The sequence below is a fragment of the Perkinsus marinus genome, assembly GCF_000006405.1.
Source record: "Perkinsus marinus ATCC 50983 genomic scaffold scf_1104296962102, whole genome shotgun sequence".
NCBI lineage: Eukaryota > Perkinsozoa > Perkinsida > Perkinsidae > Perkinsus > Perkinsus marinus.
This window is the reverse complement of record NW_003205565.1, coordinates 383,178-399,069: the sequence shown is the minus strand read 5'-3', so window position 1 is coordinate 399,069 and position 15,892 is coordinate 383,178. Positions and strand designations below refer to the sequence as shown.

General features: G+C 49.2%; 4 protein-coding genes across 4 annotated transcripts in view; 2 read left to right on the top strand and 2 right to left on the bottom strand.

Moving 5' to 3' along the window:
* Positions 1–9,018, bottom strand: part of Pmar_PMAR017364 (conserved hypothetical protein) — a gene marked incomplete at both ends in the record, with an annotated part of 20,989 nt that extends 11,971 nt beyond the window's left edge. The window contains 30 exons of the mRNA XM_002772087.1: positions 51–220; positions 299–504; positions 671–848; positions 903–1,006; positions 1,459–1,613; positions 1,669–2,606; positions 2,735–2,958; positions 3,412–3,535; positions 3,720–4,508; positions 4,551–4,687; positions 4,779–5,054; positions 5,106–5,280; positions 5,337–5,592; positions 5,625–5,733; positions 5,976–6,066; positions 6,352–6,445; positions 6,516–6,595; positions 6,642–6,709; positions 6,761–6,902; positions 6,956–7,042; positions 7,115–7,213; positions 7,256–7,356; positions 7,406–7,510; positions 7,562–7,649; positions 7,879–7,991; positions 8,218–8,352; positions 8,532–8,636; positions 8,682–8,755; positions 8,800–8,866; positions 8,917–9,018. Coding sequence (XP_002772133.1) covers positions 51–220; positions 299–504; positions 671–848; positions 903–1,006; positions 1,459–1,613; positions 1,669–2,606; positions 2,735–2,958; positions 3,412–3,535; positions 3,720–4,508; positions 4,551–4,687; positions 4,779–5,054; positions 5,106–5,280; positions 5,337–5,592; positions 5,625–5,733; positions 5,976–6,066; positions 6,352–6,445; positions 6,516–6,595; positions 6,642–6,709; positions 6,761–6,902; positions 6,956–7,042; positions 7,115–7,213; positions 7,256–7,356; positions 7,406–7,510; positions 7,562–7,649; positions 7,879–7,991; positions 8,218–8,352; positions 8,532–8,636; positions 8,682–8,755; positions 8,800–8,866; positions 8,917–9,018 — 5,392 coding nt within the window. The remainder of the gene's footprint in view (positions 1–50; positions 221–298; positions 505–670; positions 849–902; positions 1,007–1,458; positions 1,614–1,668; positions 2,607–2,734; positions 2,959–3,411; positions 3,536–3,719; positions 4,509–4,550; positions 4,688–4,778; positions 5,055–5,105; positions 5,281–5,336; positions 5,593–5,624; positions 5,734–5,975; positions 6,067–6,351; positions 6,446–6,515; positions 6,596–6,641; positions 6,710–6,760; positions 6,903–6,955; positions 7,043–7,114; positions 7,214–7,255; positions 7,357–7,405; positions 7,511–7,561; positions 7,650–7,878; positions 7,992–8,217; positions 8,353–8,531; positions 8,637–8,681; positions 8,756–8,799; positions 8,867–8,916) is intronic.
* A 533-nt stretch (positions 9,019–9,551) lies between these two features.
* Positions 9,552–11,149, top strand: Pmar_PMAR017363 (hypothetical protein; the record flags this gene model as incomplete). The annotated part of the gene is made up of 5 exons (XM_002772086.1): positions 9,552–10,271; positions 10,382–10,506; positions 10,724–10,851; positions 10,893–11,013; positions 11,095–11,149. The coding sequence occupies 5 exons, from the start codon at positions 9,552–9,554 to the stop codon at positions 11,147–11,149; spliced, it is 1,149 nt and encodes a 382-aa protein (XP_002772132.1).
* Positions 11,150–11,495: 346 nt separating this feature from the next.
* Pmar_PMAR017362 (Mannose-P-dolichol utilization defect 1 protein, putative) lies at positions 11,496–12,572 on the top strand (the record flags this gene model as incomplete). Its single annotated transcript, XM_002772085.1, has 7 exons — positions 11,496–11,606; positions 11,650–11,722; positions 11,828–11,972; positions 12,016–12,115; positions 12,163–12,253; positions 12,307–12,400; positions 12,446–12,572. The coding sequence occupies 7 exons, from the start codon at positions 11,496–11,498 to the stop codon at positions 12,570–12,572; spliced, it is 741 nt and encodes a 246-aa protein (XP_002772131.1).
* Positions 12,573–14,838: 2,266 nt separating this feature from the next.
* On the bottom strand, positions 14,839–15,731 carry Pmar_PMAR017361 (hypothetical protein; the record flags this gene model as incomplete). The annotated part of the gene is made up of 6 exons (XM_002772084.1): positions 14,839–14,890; positions 14,936–15,037; positions 15,085–15,216; positions 15,280–15,433; positions 15,483–15,541; positions 15,625–15,731. 6 exons carry the CDS (start codon positions 15,729–15,731, stop codon positions 14,839–14,841), a joined length of 606 nt encoding a protein of 201 aa, XP_002772130.1.
* Between the last annotated feature and the right edge of the window lie 161 nt (positions 15,732–15,892).

Here is a 15,892-nt window from a genome sequence, read left to right as displayed (position 1 = left end):
TTCTGGGCCTGAAAAACGACGAATCGAGATATCGGGAGGAACGCGACCACCCGTGACGTACCATCTAGTGTTGTCAGTGTCGAATCCTTTGATCATCTTATAGCACTCCTTAAACCAGGAGTCCAATAGCTGCTCCACTTCCTCAGCGTTGATCGACTTCATGGGATCTTGCTGCCACTTCAACTGACTTTTCTGGAAACTTATCACTGTATTCCACAACCTGACAGGATCGCACACAATCAACCGAGCCAAACAGGTCCGCTCAGAATTTCATCGTATTCACGTTGAAACCGCTCACTTGTAGTAGCTGGCATAATCGTCGATCATGCCGTCGAGATCCCAGTAGTCTGTCGGCGTTAGTCCCAACAGAGACGCTCTCGCTCGGAATGATTTTACTCTCTCCACTCCTTGGTCCAGAGCATTCCGGAGCAACTCGACATTGCCTTCGTACTCCGAGGCCCCCTTGCTGTATTCGTTGTAATCGTGGCGGATATTGTCAAGAATCTAAACATCATGATGATCAGAACTGTGAGCCCTTTCCGAGCATGTCGGCAGCCACCAATATGTGAATAATTCGCGCACGATTACACCGGGCCAAAACATCAGATCAACTTCGAACAAACACAGCGCTTAGGGGTAAAAACGCTCGCCAGTTTCGCTTCCTTATGACCTTCTGCCATTTCTTCATGTCATCCTGGAAGACTCCTTCTTCTCCCTCCAGCACCGCTATTTCCGCGATATTCCTGTTCACCGTGAAATGCCACAGCCGTATCGTGCCGTCGTCACTGCACGTCGCTAAGCACTGGCCTTGCGGAGTCCATGTCGCGAACCTCATAGACGCTATGTGACTGATGAAAGTGAACACACAAGTAATGCAGAACCAACCAAGGGTTGTGTCCTACCCGGGCATGGGCTCAGATCTCGGTTTCCCAGAAACAGCACTGAACAGTTGTACGAGAACGTCTTCGTTGGCAGAGACAAGTGTTGACCCATTGGGAGACCACGACTGAGAAAACGACAACATATATGAATCCACACACTCCACCATTTCTCTGTCCTGATAGCGGTCAGCATTACTACTATGTAAGGTGCTCGCCGTGAATTTTAAATTCGACGCTAAATTTCTGACATGAGATTCAACTTGTGGTCAAAAAAGTGTAGTAACGAGTGGTAGCACTAGATGACGTACAGTGTGTGTCAATTTGATGTGTAAATGTGGAAAATGCGTTTTTTCCGAGATTAATAAGAATCGATCTGAGTTTATATCACATGAACATGTGATAGTGGTAACCTTCCTAGACTACGATAGCGAAGTTGATCATTATCATCGATCCCAGGATAGAGAACGCACATTCTCCACATTTCCACATCAAATTGGCACACACACTGTAGTTCACTTCCAAGCTCTAACCTCTCCACAATGGCAAGCAATAACCTCACGACAACATAGAATATTACCACAAAGCTGCTAAGGCACTGTATGGGCTCAATGTGCAGAGAGTAGTCCTTCAAGTTCCATATCCTGATTGTTGCGTCAGTGCTCGACGTCGCCAACAGATTGCTGCCTTTCACAGGGCACAAGGCAACGCATGAGACTCTCTTATTACAATGACCTGATCAGACCCACAGTACTGAATTCGACCTAGCAGACGAACACTGAATTCCCACCTTCGAAAACCACGGGATCGCCAGGATATCTCTCAGGTTCCGGAGGGCCTCCTTCCCCCCAACCCTCCTCGGGTTCATCCGGTATGGGCATCACCTTTTCAGGCCCCCTTACAGCGTCCAGTTTCGCGATGTCCCAAAAGCGTATGAAGCCGTCCTTGCCGCCACTCACGACGATATTATCATCATAAGCAGCCGAACAGTCTACCCAAAATTGCTCTATCGGATCGCCAACACGATTGCATGGGTCAGCGGCTAATGTCGCAACCTCGTCCCCCGACGCAGCATCCCAAATTCGCACTGAGAGGTCGATACCAACAGACAGAACCTTCTTATCTCCGCTGCAGTACGTGAGAGAGTTAACCTCGCCGTTATGACCGTACATCGGCCCTCCATAGCGCGCGCCCGATGTGACATCCCATTGCGCAATACTGCCGTCCTCCAACGATACCGCGATCAGCTTTCCACTGGCGCTCAGGGCAGAGCACCCAATAGGCTGACCAGCACTGATAGAGGACCGTAGAGTAGACGTCGGGATATCCCAAATACATATGCTCCCGTCTGCTCCTGCGGATACCATAGTCACCTCATCTGTGCACCCAACGAACGGCACCGACTTCTCGTGCCCGTCCAAAGGGTCTCCTCGGGGCAATGCGACTGTTGGCCGCAGATAGTACGAACAGACCTCAGGCGGCAGTCGAATCATAGGAGGGTTCTTCGCAATCTCAGAGTCCTCGTCCGTTCCTGGTGGAACCGTCTCCGGCCCGGCAAAATTTAGTACAAGGGAATGTGGCGCACTGGTTGTGTCGCAGAAATACTCTACTTGCAGCTTGTGGTAGCCGGCCGTGAGCTCATTCTCGTATAGTGCATCTTCCTCTATGGCTAACTTACCATCCAAGTATACCTTCGCACACTTGTTAGATTTCACCTGTAGGGCGTACCTGACGATATAGACCTAAGCACAGACCCATATTTACATCTATATTCAAATATTCCAATCCTATCACGAATGATGATAGACTCTCGGGGGAAAAGGTTCTTCCAATGAGGCGATCAAGATGATGCTTACTTCGCTTTCTTTTTCCCGCCACATTTTAGGTTGAGATAAGTAGTAAACTTCGCTGCGAACGACTCGCTGAATCGGCCCGGAAGGTTTTCCCAAGCAGCCCCTGTGGTAGGCTCGAAGTCCAGCTGCTTCTCAACACGGACAACATCGGGCGACTTGTCCTCAGGGATCTTCCCTCGGAATTGTTCACAGAAGTACTCTCCCAAGAACCCTGGTTTCCGCACTACCTAAAAGATTGGCGAGACACTTCAGAGTTTTCTCGAACAGATATCTACAATCTGCTCAGATGCTGCCCGCATCACGTGTGTCGAATCAGAATGAAATACTAGGATCAACTCCAACTAGAGAGATTTTTACGCGGGGCATGCAACAGGCACTCCTTAAAGTAGTGTGGCGGAATTATACTGTAAAATTTGTACACATTCCCATTTACATGCGGAAAATTTGGAAAATTTTTCGTTGGTTTCTAAACACTTCTACCATATTTCGTGTGGAAACTCCTGAGCCACAACAGCTGAGGAAAGCGGATAAATACTCCAACACTGCCATCAGGAAATGCGCAGGAGATGGATCTGCGCATCTAGATTCTAACAAGCCAGCGACTCTGTCTCGAAATGCGGGTAGAGTGTTTAGTTTGCTCCTTCATTTCCCCCTAAATATCCATCCTCTCCCGTGTCTACCTCCGATTGCTCTACAGCGTGCTGAAGGACTGCTGCCGGGACCTTCATCTGCTCATCGTTCGTATCCGGACCAGAGTAGAGGAGATTGAGATGATTTTTCGGACCCTCGGATGATGAAAAGAACCTGTCAAATTCAGATGGCACATCCATTTTCCCTATCTACCCCAGCCATCGTGATCTGCTACGAAGCACGAAATTTTTCCACTGTAAGCCGTCATAATTATGTGCGCCAAGCACGGTCATGTCCACTACTCCAATAAAGATGAAGAGTTACAAACGGAGAGCGACGTTGGCCACTCACAACTTACTGAACGGTGATTCTGTGGTTTCCTGGCATAAGCTGCATCGCTCCGCTAGGACTTTCACTCCTGTTATTGACCACCAGTTTGTCATTCACATGCATTAGTGCAGGTCCGCTGCTGTCGAGAGTAAAAGTGTATTCGCCCTTCTTCCCAATCACCAAGAACGCCGACCATCGGACCGCCACGTTTTTCCGGAGCGCCTCGGGGACATGCCCCCAGCTATCCGGACCCTTGCAGATTTCCTGTTCAACACACACATAGTCAGGACGCAGTGCCATCAGACTAGGCACTCGATCACCGACGGCTATACCACCAAAGCCGAAATACTCCGTGAAAACGCACTCGGGGAAATCCTTCTTCAACACAGCGCGCTCGCCCGTGGCCGTACTAGTGATAGTCGTCAAAGATATTCTTTCCATTTCTATCATGAGCTTGCCCAAATTCAATTTGATCGCCGTCCTCGTGCGGTCCTCCCTGGGCTGTGCTACGTTCCATGTCCCCACCGCACCCGAGCGGAGTGAGCACATGCCGTCAGCTTTGAGAACCAGCTCATCCTCAGTCACCTTTCCCGTCGGCTTCCACTCCCACACGCCACAGAATTCCATCACTGCATCACTCTCATCTTTCGGACGCACCCAATGAGCCGGCACTTTCTTATCCATCCCGCCGTGCGAGTACGCGATATCATATGTCCCGTTAGAGTAACTCTCCTGGATCTTACCGCCACACCAGCGCCCCTTGCCACGATAATTGACCATCACCGCATTCTCAGCTTTCAAACGTTTCATCGCGAACCTGAATTCACACTCCCAATTTTCTGCTGCCACCACTCCTCACCTGCCATCCCAAAAGGCCTGGTCATATTCGAACTTCTTTTGGCTCTGCAACACGACTTGGAAGCCTGACAGTTCATTCACCCGCCGCTTCGCAGTCTCATCTTGTGCCAAGTTGTTCAAAGCTCGAGCCGCTTCACCCTGAAACAATACATCCCTAGAAAAAATCTAATCACCGCATCGAAGAGTTACCGTCCATGGTCAAAAACACAACCAAAGGCGCTCAGATTACCTGCAGAAGCGCCGAGTCTGTGTGATTGTTCATAGCCTCCACAACCATCTTGATCACACCAGCCTCAGCGAGCTTACGGCACAGATCAACATCCTGGGCCAAGTTAGCGACCGCCCGGCACGCGTTCTCTGCGACTGCCGGGACGCTCATGAACTGCTGGAATCGCTCCGCTAAGATCTCAACGCCGCCCTCTCGAGCGAAGGAGGACCGGACTCTGCCACCATTGAGTGTTGACGGACTTGTACAATTCGCCAAACATTGCAAGGCCGCGGCAGCCTGAGCCAGGGAAAAATACTCGGAAATTTCACCCGACTTTGAGTCGCGCACCTCCTCGTCCTCCTCACAGTGGTGGAAGAGATACCGCACCACAGGGTCCACGTTCTGCACAGCCAGCATGGTGGAACGGGCCGCCTGCGGTCGCCAATCCGGGAAGCTCATGACACTCAGAAGGTCCACAGCGCATGCAGCGTCGCAATTCTTCCAGTATCCCACACAATTCGGCCTAGCAAGGGAATTCCGTGCAGTCAGGTTATGGAATTATACAAGGCCACTTCTCACCTCGACAGAGCCGGGCGGATGCTTTCTGGTGCCTTCAAAATCTCCGTCAACATGCTCGCTGTGTTACCCACATCACTGAGTATCACTATATTGCCGCCTGCTTCTTTGGCCTCCTGCACATCTTTCTGGACTTGTATATTCTCGAAAACCCCCGGTCGTAGAATGACAACGACGTTCAGGCTTTCAGCGCTCTTGCTGGGAACTGAGATATCATTCCCAATCCTCACCAAGACGAGCTCAGTTCGAATAGACGGCCCTGACGCCGGCGAGTAAGAATCCCCGACTCACCTGCCATCGGGTCCGCTTTGGGTGCTGCCTCTTTTTTATTATCCTTCTTCTTGCTATCTTTCTCTTTTTCCTTCTCAGCCAGATAGTCGATACACAGCATCGCACGAACCTTGAATCACCATAACGCAAACCGATCGTCACCAACAGTATGGGGAAATCTGTAAACCACAATATGAAAATTCTGCGGAAATTTTGGGAAATTCTTGTTGATTTTTCACACTTCTGCTCTAATTCGTAAAAAAGCTCCTTTGTTTGGGGAGAGAACTCCTGAGCCCAGCTGAGGAAAGCAAACATATAGTCCACCACTGTTCACAAAAATTTTCAGCATCAACAGACTTCTTCCCGCCCTACATTGGGAGTATGGTCCCTGATACTCTTGATCAAGTCTAGAGCCATGCAAGTGCCCTCCTTGGACCGATCATGGCAAATGAACAAGTCGTACCTGAAGACGCAGTGGTGAACCAATAAGGGTCCTCAGTCTGAAGGAGAGTTGCGCTTCCTGAGCAATTCATGATATCCACGGAGTTCAATAGCAATGTAAGAAAATATGCACATGGTCACCTACATATGTTAGTGGCAAGATGAGATTTTTGAGCGGAAATTTGTAAAATTGTTGTGCAAACTTCTATCCGAATTCGTATATAAACTGCTTCAGTTACTGGAAAAACTCCTAAGCTTAGCTGCAGAAAGCGAATATATATTCCACAAAACTCAATAGCAGTCTTACGTTTTCTGGAACCGCTTCCCTTTGCCCATATGCTTAGCCTTGTCCACCAAATACTTGTAATGAACACCCACATCCCTGTCGCCCTCTAATATACCTATCACGGTGAACATCAGGCTACTACAATGTGCGACATAAAGAGACTTGAAATTCTCCGCAACTCTTACCCATTTTCTTGGACACATAGGCATGGTAGTTGTAGAAAGTGGTGAATGATATCTCGCTGTCCAGGGGTAGTCCCGGGTAACTGATCACCACCAGCCTGATGCCTCCGGATCGGCTCCAAATCTTACAGCATGAGCGAGTAGATCCTTCTGCTGATCATCTCGCTGTATTGACCACCGAGCGTCTCAGTGACGACCTAGATATGATGATCAGCGCCGCGCAGTCGGAAGATTCCTAGGATGCTCACCCTGTCAACCTTGACAAACTGGTTCCAGTCGATCACGCCCTTCTTTTCAGTATCATACAGCTCGAATAAGCTTTTGATATTGGTGTCAATATCAGAGGGCACTTTCACATTCTTTATAGAGTCTTGCTTAGCCACCTTGTAACTGTAAAGGCCAATGAGCAACCGAACCGCCCAGGTTCGATCCCGCCTCCCTACATCTCCATGCGCCCATCACTCGGGAGCTCCATTGCTTTACTATTCTTATACTGCAGCCGGAATGACGGTACCCCAGCCGCCCGAGACCTGAATCGCGAGTCGAACGAGAGGCAACCTTCCCGAGAGCCACGCGCACGACCAAACCCCTTCGAAACGCACCTCGGTGACTTGATATCATCCATTTTCACAATACCCGGCAGCAACAACTTCCTCACACATGCCGCAGCATGCTCTTGGATATACGAGTATACCGGGGATCTGAATGACCATCAAAACACGGTCAGTGCACGTATGTCTCACCTATGAAGGCAATCTCTATGGACAAGGTCTTCACAACGTAACAGCTCAGCTTCTACTCCATCTATAGCGTCCGTCACGATGTGCAACAGAGTGATGTGAACCTGACCGACCAAAGGGAGTTGCCTGAGTTGTCGCGCGCCACGAAATTACCTCCTGCTCCAGCGCCACTCTGACTTCTTCGCACAGTTGCTCATCAGTGAAGCAATTGGACGTCACCAATATGATCAAGTTGAACGACTCTCTCACATTGGATATCTGTCATCACCAACAGTTCTACGTCGACCCCCTGGAGGATCTTCTTACTACCTTACTACTCCCCGACATACTGTTCAGTCCAGAAGCACTACCATTATTCAGCGCCACGGACAGTGCCGGTGCAAGCACACTGAGTTGCCTGAAAACCAAAGAGGACTCTGATCCCCTCTGAATATGTCTGAGACCTCCCAAACTAAGCCACTCAAAATTCCATTCTTTCGCTCACCGAGGTTTTCGCCAATTAAAAAAGCGACTATCGACCTCATGCGTGGTGCATCTAATCGTGCTGCTGACTCTAGCAGACGACAATCACTATTAGCTGCGTCCAGTTCAAGTCGCGCTGATACTATTCGCAACGACTGGCCTACTTATGCAGGTGTTCAGCAGTCGCAGGGGCTTTCTCCGACACGATGTGCTCGGCACAGGTTATGCAGAAATCATATCGCTTTCGCACTGACGACCGCATCCTTGCCTTCGAGACCTGATCACCGACAGTCAACACACCGTCGAATTTGCTGAATCTCCAGAAACTCGAACGACACAAAAAACAGACTCGTATACACATCCACTACGATGTCCCAAAGAGACCTCGGGTTACCACAACGAAGAAACCCTCCCAAGTTTTCACGCGCGTTCCAAGCGAGAAGCGAATTTATCAAAATCGCGAAGAAAATTATATGAAAATCATTTTCAGCGGTGAGTCATACCTTAGCGCCAAAGCGTAGTATATCCTCCATAACCTGCCGAGATCTCTCAGCGCGCACGTGGTCTACCTTCTCTTGGTCGCTTAATTTCAGCAAGGTTAACAGAAGATCATTGCATTGGTCAACTAGATCCGGTACCTGGAGAGACGACTCGCTAATATCCACCGTTATAGAACAGTAGTCCTGGAAAAATTCTGCTGCGCTACACAATGAGAAGATTCTCTCGAGTTGAACGAGGAACGATTCCATATGCGAGACTCCAGGACAAGTAGAAAAGCCTTCTACTATGATGGACAATTTAAAACGCGTGTGGTTACATAAACAACGTTCTTTTTTCCCGCCAGAGTTTCCCTATACGATTCTGGAGCAGCCTCGAGAGCTTCCGTCAGCGCGGGACACGTGGCGATCCAGTGCAATAGTATCTGGTCATATAATGCTATCATTGGTCGAGACACTCTTCTCCTTACTATGTTCTTCTTGCCCTCTATAGCTTGCTTCAGTGCATCAGCCACGAGCTCGTTCTTGAAAGTCTCAGGACCACCTAAAAGCTGTTTTTTCTATCTGATTTCGGCATGGCTAGCCTACAGATGAGAAAGGCAACATTCTGAGACTTTATGGCGTAGTCGTTTTGGTCTGCCTTTGGCTCCTGGACCTGCGACCAAGCCCATTGGTTATCGAGCAGATGCCAGGAGCTGCTCTCACTGTGAAGCCCAAGATGGTGAGCATGCTCCTGTAAATGGTCGTAACATTGTGAGCAGACTCCAGGCACTCCGTGTCGTGGACTAGTATCAAGTCGTCCGACATTCTCTATAAAGTAAGTCTAAGACCACACCTCTAGGACGATTGAAAAGTCGGTCTGGTCGTTCCTAGCCAGGAGCACGAGCCTGATCATCTACGAACTAGATACACTCGTGAACTTGTTGCTGTACATATGGTCCGCATCTCAGCCGAGCGGCGAGCATATTGGTTAGGAGCAATGGTTAAACAGCAATTGGTCTCTCTCAGCGACCAATTGAGTTCTCTGAGGTATGCCGTATTCTTCCGTTCGTCAGACTATTCCCCATGTCATGCTTTCTCAGCTCATTATGTGATGCAACTTGATTTCCCATGAGCCATAATAGCATGTTCATGGCGATCACTTCCTGCAACCCATTTCCAACCACTCGGATCAATTTAGGGCGAGCGAGATTTTGATATGCGCTCTGTCGAAGGGAATCCAAGTATGCAAGGTAGGTTTTATATTCAAATCGAGAATTCGAGGCTTTAGACATTGTCATCTTCACCTCAATATTGACCGAAGACGAGGAGCTTGCCGAGGAGAGTCAGAGCGTTCGACTATGTGCTGCCAGCATCCGATTGAGTGTGTCGAGTTTGAACCTACTACTGCTTGCCATGTGTGCACTGCGTGTGGCGAAGTCATCTCGGACGTCTCGACGTGTGAAGGCTTTGTCGCCGGCCGCGATAATGGTCACGATGAATTTCAGAAGGAAGGCGCCGAATTTATCAACCTCTCGTCCAGTCCCGGCAACGAGCCCACACGTGGGTCCAAGGTGGTGCGCGGTTTGAAGACAGTCTTTGCTTCCTGTGAGCCGTTCGGGTCTGCGCCCCATGGGCCTGGTGAGGCCTTCATCGACCGACACGAACGAGATCTCCAACAAGCGGCTACACAGCATGGTATCGACGTTGAGATGGGCGAACAGTGGCAGAGGCTCTTGGACGTGACGAAGTTCTTTGCTGATAGAAGATACTCCTACAATGAGAAGAGGAACCGGTATTACTTCGGCAGTCCCCAGAATATTAAAATTAGTTTACATGGTATATGTAGTTTCGTGGCGCGTGAACTCGGCTGTGAATCTCCGAATCATCGAGAGCGCTACATAGACGGCGTCAATATGAGCTCGAGGAAGCTAGCCATGGCCGTGCGACGGATCGGCTGGGACATCCGGAAGTATGCCAAGGAGTCCGGCGATCTGGCCGTCGGCCCTACATTCGCTGAGCGCAAGCAGGCCGCTGATACAGCGCCTATGGTGAAGCGCGTAGCAGAAGCTCTTGATCGAGTACAGAAACGCCCACGTTCCGATTGATATTTACAATATGCTGCACATCGTTATCATTTTTCGCAAGGCTCGCTTGTCTCGTTGTAGTGTTTCCGAAGGCTCGCACTCAGTTCCGTTCCATGCCGGGCGACCAAACCCACGTGGCCTGGGGCTACAGGTTCCTCAACAGGGGTGTTTGCTTCACCTCAGGCTACTTCCTGGCTTATGCCTTCTGCAACCCAGACGTTGACAATGTGTAGTAATGCAGACCCAGTGTAGAAATATATGTTCGCTTTCCTCATCTGAGTTCGGGAGTTTCCTCACTGATTATAGGAGTTCATATACGAATTCGGGTAGGAGTGTTCAGAGACCAACGATAATTTCCCAACCTTTTCCTCGAAATTTTTATATAGGCAGCGGCACATGTAGTCGTCCATGTGTATATTTTTCTTCACTGTTAAGTCTCAATACAGGTACGATGTCTTCCCTCTTAAACGGTCGCGTTATGCGTTCATAAACGCCTATAAAGTGAAGCCTGAAGACCAATACACGTTCGAATGTCGATGGAAGGACTTGGCCCGATACTACCAAATGCAACCTGGTGCGCTAGAGACAGTGATGATACTTTCTATGTCTATATAGGGTACTTGTTCAACAAGCTTGAGAAGCTCCAGAACATACACGATGATGCCACGTATCAGTACTATGACGTGATGCAGTGGTCCACTGGCGAGGCGTATCGGCGGGCGACTATGAAGGCAATGTAATACCAGCAGTGTAGCTGATATGCTCCTCCTCGTCGATGGGAACTTCCAGGGAGTTGATAAAGTTCACATGTTTTCAGACACAAAGAGTTGGTCCACGAGTTACCATGCGAGAAGTACCGCCCGATAATGTAGGTTGGGCTGGCTCTCTACCTGTGCATTCACTTTAATGCCTTGTTCATGCCAATGGTGAATCGAAAATGAGCAGATAGCCAGCAATAGACCTCCAACTCTCGTATTCTAGCTATGAAGCGTTCTTGATCGTCTTCCCTCTCTGTTTTAAACACACCAACTTCCACAGGTATAAGTTGGTGGTTGACGACACTGAGTTCAGTCCCACAGAGTCCGTGGCGGCTCGAGGAGGCGGAGTGGCGCCCAGTTAACTTCATGGAAGGCGTGTTTCTGTTCTTTACCTATATTGTGTCGGTCGTGCTTCGAATCTCCTTTCTATAGTGAGTAAGTATTCGTCCTTACATCCACTATGTCTAGCAAAATCCTCGGACTGGTCTCTCAAGAATGCCTCGACAAGTTCATGGCCTTCGACATTGAGAAATCCTGTGTGAATGAGTTCATCGTGAACGGCCTCAACATGGTAATAATCGCTCCGCTGACGTGTCTGAATTGCTGTTCTTCAGGGTATCATGGCCGGCGCCTTGGCTGTAAAGATGCCTCAAATCATCAAGATCTTCGCGAATAAGTCCGTGCAGGGTAAGCAGTATTAAACGTTTTAATCACGGGACAGGGAACACTGCTGTAGCAATGAGAATTGTTCAATCTCCGCTGCGGTTCTCGTACGGATCGTTTTCCTTACAGGCATCTCCGAGGCTTCCTTCGCTCTCGAGTTCATCGCCAGCTCTCTCTTCTGCACTTACAACATGCTGATGCGACATCCTTTCGCGGCATGGGGCGAGATGTTCTTCGTTTCCGTGCAGTGTATGATCCTACTCTGCCTTTTCTGGTGAGTCGCTATTCAGCCGGACTTCAACTATGTTTTCTCCAAGGTGGTACGCGCCACAGATAGACCTGCTGCCAAGGGTGCTATTGATGAACATGGGGTCCTTCGGTTTCATGTGGGCGATGAGCGGTCAGATGCCTGAGCAGGTGACTAGCGCGAACTCTGTCAAGTTCAGCACGACCGCTTTCTTCAGTTTTTGCCCCTCCTGGGAATGGCTCCAGCTGTCCTCGGAATTGCAGCGCGGCTACCTCAGATTGCCCTCAACTTCAAACAGGGAAACACTGGTGAGCACAGCGAGTCGTCTGTAAGGCCGATAGACTCAGCTTTTCCACTGTAGGTCATCTGGCCTTCCTCACGTTCTTCCTCTCTTTCATGGGTAATCTTGCCAGGATTTTCACGACCTTGAAACAACTTAATGATCCCGTGACACTGTGAGTCTTCCATGGAGGCACCTGAGAGTATTCATTTTCCCTCAGGGCATCCCATGTCTGTGCCGCGCTCTGCAATGGCACGATAGTTGCTCAAATATTGTATTACTGGAACGCCACTAAGGCTTCGAACGCGCAAGAGGAAAAGGGCAAGAAGGCTAAGAAGGAGGAGTAAATGCAAACTGCTGTCGCCTTGGCAACTGGCAACATTAAACTCGAAGTTTCTGCTCGATCTTGCTGGTGCGCAGTGGTCAATGGTTGGTGTAAGGAGGTTGGTGCCCACAGAGATGGCTGTAACGCTTTTTTATACGTGTCCCCGGAGTACTCTTTAACAGACAATCCGTTCGAAGTTGGTTCAACATCTTTGCAGGCATCAGATCGACCGTTATTTTTTCTGTATTTCGTGCGAGAATGCTCACCTGAAACCTTGATAGACGATAGTCATTGACCACGAGCAGGTATTATCTCGTAGTATTGTCTAGTGAAACCACTGCAGACGATCCCGTAAGCACCCACGAAGCATTCCACCGTAATTGAATCGAACATGTTATCACAGAGAAGATGTTTTTCTGACTATAACCAGACAACTCGACATAGTTCAAGACAACTCCTGTAAATGGTCTCGAGGCCAACTCGTGTCACGAGAATAAGGCCATTCTGCTGATCGACGTTTTCCTCCATCGTTTCCTTCAACTTTACTCGTTGGCCCGATCTGATCGCCAAAGGAATCATACGTATCTGCTCACAGAGGAGTGCACCCACTTTTTTCAATGCTCGCTCGACATGCTTTCCAATGTTGGTGTATATCCTGCGCTCCTCTTCACCAGCTGTATCGATTCGTCCGGAAATGTTGTCGAGCATTTCCTTCGACCGCTGCGGTGACTTATTACGCAACCTGTTGTGGGACCCAATACACGAGCCTATCCAGCACGCATATGTTCACACTATCGATGATCGAACAGAGAACGAGAGGAAATCTATTTTAGCCCTACAGAAAGTTGGCCAGAAGAGGCCGCAGAGAACTTCTTGGTCATAATAATCTCTTGGGCCGCCTTTTTCTTCTTCGTTCCTTTAGCGCCTTTCTTTTTCCCCTTCATTCAGCTGTGGAAGTCCAAAGCCTGATAACTGATGCCTTGACACGCTCCTCAGGGAATCGGAACTGGTCCCTTTATATAAAACGCAACAGTGAAGTCGAATAAAACCAACTACCTGCTTTCTCGCCTCCTTTGGTGTCGAATGATCAATAACAAGCGCATCAACCAAACGAGTGATGATGGATCATCACCCAACGAACCGACCCAACGAACTGTGAATTGAGTCAGTCTGTTACCTCGGAGACAGACTTGAAGATGGTCAGATGATTTGAGCATAGCATCGAGAGACATCTGACTCGTTTCGACAGCCCGTATCCAGACACAACTGCATACAAGGGTCACCAGTCTAATTCGGCGAGACTCGGGTCTACGGTGAGTCAAGCCGGGAAAGCATCCTCTATACAGCGCTCAGAAGACCCCTCTGTTTCCTGAGGTCAGACTTAGGACTCTGTCCTTTCCTTAGGACAGAGCGATCATAGTCTCCGAAGGTCTAATCCGCTTCAGACACGATGTGATCGCCTATAGAGAAATCCTACAAATCGCAGACTTCTCACATTGCCATGTTCAGACGATGATAAGGCTTCAGACATCAAAGCGATTCCCTTCGCATGCTCCGCTGAGTTCTCGCAAGTGATGAACAGCAGCTGTAACGATGACATCAGCCACGTCTCCTGCTCACTCGAAAGTCAACTGGGTGGCGAACAACTGGGTGGTTATTCTCTCATTCTACGCCTCTAGAAGTAGCTGCCGTTATGCGTCTGGCTCTGACCACTCATCGAGCTCTCAATATCAGAGCGTCCGGCTCATAACTTGGCGGATTGGCGCACAGCCACTAGCGAATGAATGGCAGCCTTCAAGTGCACGGCATTCAAAATTTCATAAGCCGCCGACCCAAGACCGGACCGGGTTTCCACAGGTAACTTACCTTTTCTTTGCACCACTGTTATCACCGACTTTTCTCAAGGAGAGCTGCTTTGCCCGAATGTCCGTTCAAACGACTCCGCAAACGTGCATCACCAAAGATAGTTTTTCGATTGTTATGGAAACTCTTGTTGTTCTCTCGAAACTAGAGAGACCAACCACTTCCCATATCCACTGTTGTGACAACTCAAAAAGGAGTGATCTAAAAATAGTATTACTAGTAGCTACAATCGAGTGTTGCACTCCGGCTCAGCAGCCGCGCGAAGTCGACCAAGAACCGCAAGTAGAAAAGCAGCGGAGCTCATCACGAGTACGAGTTTTCTCTACTGCACTAATCCTGCCTCTGACGGCATCTGGATGATATGAAATACCTATTTATTGTACAGATAAAAAGTAGAACTTAAATCGGGCAACAGACAGCTAACTTCATGCTTCGCTCCGTCGGCCAAGACGAGAACGTTCCTCCGTTTTCTTCTCCCTGAACATAATGCATGATGAACCTGCGAGCCACTAACAACTGTACTTTGCCTCAACCGCCTCTCTCGCTTCCGATCTCAACAGCTTCTGTTGAGCTTCCGCAGACCGCTGCGCCTCTCGCTGATTATTCCTCTTCTCGATACGAAACCTGATAGGTGAGCGTCTCAGTCGACATACCGTAAATTCCTCTCCTACTGCTGCTCCCGCTGTTTCCTCGCGCCCCACTCCTGCTTCTGTTCTTTAGTGTGTGAATGCCTACCTCCCTTCCGCATGTAATACGCGCCGTCGATATACCTGAGGCATTGACTCCTCAGCAAGGTCTCCCATCTGAATGGAAACGGGCGCTCGGCAGTATGTCGAAAACCCGGACGGTAGAAGGCACCGCGTTACTCCTCAGGCGCGAAGTTGGGTAACCCTGTCTCCTCAGGAGCGAAGAGCTCCTTGGTAGACTTGAATAGAGACTTCTGTGCAGTGCTACTGCTGCTGCTAATGTTGAACTCGACCGATGGCGCAGCTGATACCATACTCACGTTGTTCGAGGAGCCTACCAATGAGAACGCCTCTGCGGTCAATGCTATGCCTGGCCTTACTACTCGAACCAGAAGACTTAGCCGACTCCTCAGGACTCGAGCTCACGACTGACTCAACGGACCTAGGTAAAGAGCGGAGCCGATGTCAGATTAGACGATTTGCCAGAAGAACGGTATGACATGTACGCGTCCGAATATATATTACTCTAAGTCGCGTCGGCCACTCTTATCCTTCTTCTTCCTGCGATTTTTTCGTGTGCCTCCAGAACCGGCAACCGCCCAACCCTCCTCCTCGTGAGCAATCTTGTCCATAGAAAACTTGTCCAAAATCTAGAAAATCACACCGGTTTATGACGATGAGAAGAGAGCATAGCTATAGTTGACAGTAGAGAACATATAGTGATGGAAAATCCAACTCAACTGCAGATCTAATAGTGTTGAGTTCAACAGTCTCGGACCTAGAATCCAAGCCG